The 2,099-nt window shown below is 55.6% G+C and overlaps 2 protein-coding genes across 2 annotated transcripts in view; one reads left to right on the top strand and one right to left on the bottom strand.

Annotated features, from left to right (window-relative positions):
* Nucleotides 1-33: 33 nt before the first annotated feature.
* On the top strand, nucleotides 34-273 carry SPRG_07288 (hypothetical protein; the record flags this gene model as incomplete). The annotated part of the gene is made up of 1 exon (XM_012346066.1): nucleotides 34-273. A coding segment is annotated over one exon (240 nt), but the record flags the coding sequence as incomplete, so codon positions are not given.
* Nucleotides 274-1,198: 925 nt separating this feature from the next.
* Nucleotides 1,199-2,099, bottom strand: part of SPRG_20358 (hypothetical protein) — a gene marked incomplete at both ends in the record, with an annotated part of 2,465 nt that continues 1,564 nt past the window's right edge. The window contains 3 exons of the mRNA XM_012346079.1: nucleotides 1,199-1,709; nucleotides 1,768-1,977; nucleotides 2,037-2,089. Of these exons, the coding sequence (XP_012201469.1) occupies nucleotides 1,199-1,709; nucleotides 1,768-1,977; nucleotides 2,037-2,089 (774 nt within the window). The remainder of the gene's footprint in view (nucleotides 1,710-1,767; nucleotides 1,978-2,036; nucleotides 2,090-2,099) is intronic.

The raw sequence follows: 2,099 nt of genomic DNA, 5'->3' as shown, positions 1-2,099 counted from the left end.
ATCCGCGACCCGGCCGTGCTCTTGCTGGACGAGGCGACGTCGGCGCTCGACACGGAGAGCGAGCGCATCGTGCAAGAGTCGTTGGACCGTCTCCTCAGGCAGAAGCGCCGTACGACCGTGATTGTCGCTCACCGCTTGTCGACGATCCGCAACGCCGACATGATCGCAGTTGTCAACGACGGCAAGGTGTGCGAGCTCGGCACGCACGACGAGCTGGTGAACCTCCCGAACGGCCTCTACGCCAACTTGGTCGCGCGTCAGATGCAGCATTAAATGGCTTTATTAATCTACTACATGAATATGCAAACTGACTTTTCCTATTGTCTTGTTTGTTGTGCTGCCACGTCATGGCGTCAGATTTGCCGATTCGAAGTGTTGCGTTGAGGAAAGGGAGACCTCCAACCAAGCCAAGTAAGAATCCAGACTTGTTCGACGTGACGTCTGGCGCAGAGACGAAAGTGTACTCGGTGTCGAAGTGGGTATTTTGTGATGTTGTTTTACTTCTGCATTGAGCTGACGAGGCTCACGTGGCTCAATGACCCTGGAACAAGGGTCCTTCAGTCTAATCAAGGAAAAGCCATAAATTGAAGGCACGTGACCCTTCTTGATGTGAAGGCGGACTGCACGCTGGCATCAGTCATTCTTGGACGAGAAAAGGCTGGCCTTCCAGTCGCCCGAGGCCCAGTCGCCCTGCTTGGGACAGGCGCTACCGTTGCCGCCGCAGATAGCGCCCTCGATACAGTAGGTGGCGTCGCCCTTGATCGAGACGTTGGTGCACGCATGGACGAATGCAATTATCACTCGATACAATCTTGCAACCGCAACGCGTCGACATCTCTTTTTGCACATTATTGTCAAAACAAGGGTCCTTCAGCCTAATCAGGGAAAGCCTCAAATTGAAGGCACGTGATCCTTCTTGATGATTGCCTTTCCTGGGTTGCAGAGAAAAAGGTGCAAGTGACGCCCGTGGCCGACGCGGCCGCCGCGCTTCAAAAGGCGCACCACAGCGACATCTGTGTCCGCGTCGTCTTGGCAATCTAGAATCGACTGATTGACATCAACACTACTGTATTCAGGGGTCTTGTTGCTACTGTAAATTTTCTCTATTGCGGTTAACGCGTGGTCATTACACCGTTAGACGAGGCTTTGTTGATAGCCAGCCGTGCATGTGATTGATGAGCATGTCGTCTCTTTCCAGCTAGAGCGTCGGTGTGTTGATGCGTTCTTCACCGGCGCGATCTTCCTCGTAGTCGTCCATGAAGGCGTCAAACTCTTCCTCTTCGCGCTCGCGGTTCTTGGCGCTCGCCTTGCTTGTCTGCACGCGCAGCGTCTTGCGCTCTTGGCGATTTCCTTCCGTGTCCATCTTCGGAACCACGCGGCGGACTAGGATGATGTCCGGAAGCTCGTCCTTGAGGTGGTACAGTGGCAGTGACGCAAAGTTGCAGTTACGGAGGTCGTAGCCCTTGACCGTGTCGCCGGCCGAGAGGTACTGCCCGAGGTGGCTCGTCACGTGGAACGTCGTATCGTTGAAGCCAAAGTCCGAGACGCGGGCGACCTCGACCACCGCCAGCAGATCGGCGCTGTCTTGCGTGTCCTTGGGCGCCACTTGTAGCGGCTCGACGTCCAGCACGATAAACTCGACCATCGACGCGCCTGTGTCGAGCGCGTGGAAGGGGTGCTTCCAGTACTTTTCCGACGTGACCTCCGACCTAACACCATAGAAAAGAATGTAAAATCGACTCTAAAAATCGTGAAAAAACAACGAACCGGCGGCATGTGCGCGGGTCGACGAGGTGGATCTGGGTCGTGACGCGCGAGACGACAGCGACCGACATACCGCACTGCTGCGCCGTGCGCTTCTCAAGGATCACGAGGTCGTCCTTGCAAAGCGGCGCGATCTCGGCCACGATCGTGAGCTTGACGTTGGCCGTGTTGTTGCGGACGTCGGTTGAAATGTGCTTTCGCGTCGTCTTGGTCCTACACCAACAACATACAATCCGAACCAATTCGAGCGACGCTAAATCGACCGATCCTACCGAAGTGGAACGTGCTGGCTCAAAAACGAGGCGAAGCGCTCGGCGGCGTTTTTCTCACCGAAG

This window comes from Saprolegnia parasitica, assembly GCF_000151545.1.
Source record: "Saprolegnia parasitica CBS 223.65 unplaced genomic scaffold supercont2.26, whole genome shotgun sequence".
Lineage (NCBI taxonomy): Eukaryota > Oomycota > Saprolegniomycetes > Saprolegniales > Saprolegniaceae > Saprolegnia > Saprolegnia parasitica.
This window is presented reverse-complemented; position numbering and strand designations above follow the sequence as displayed.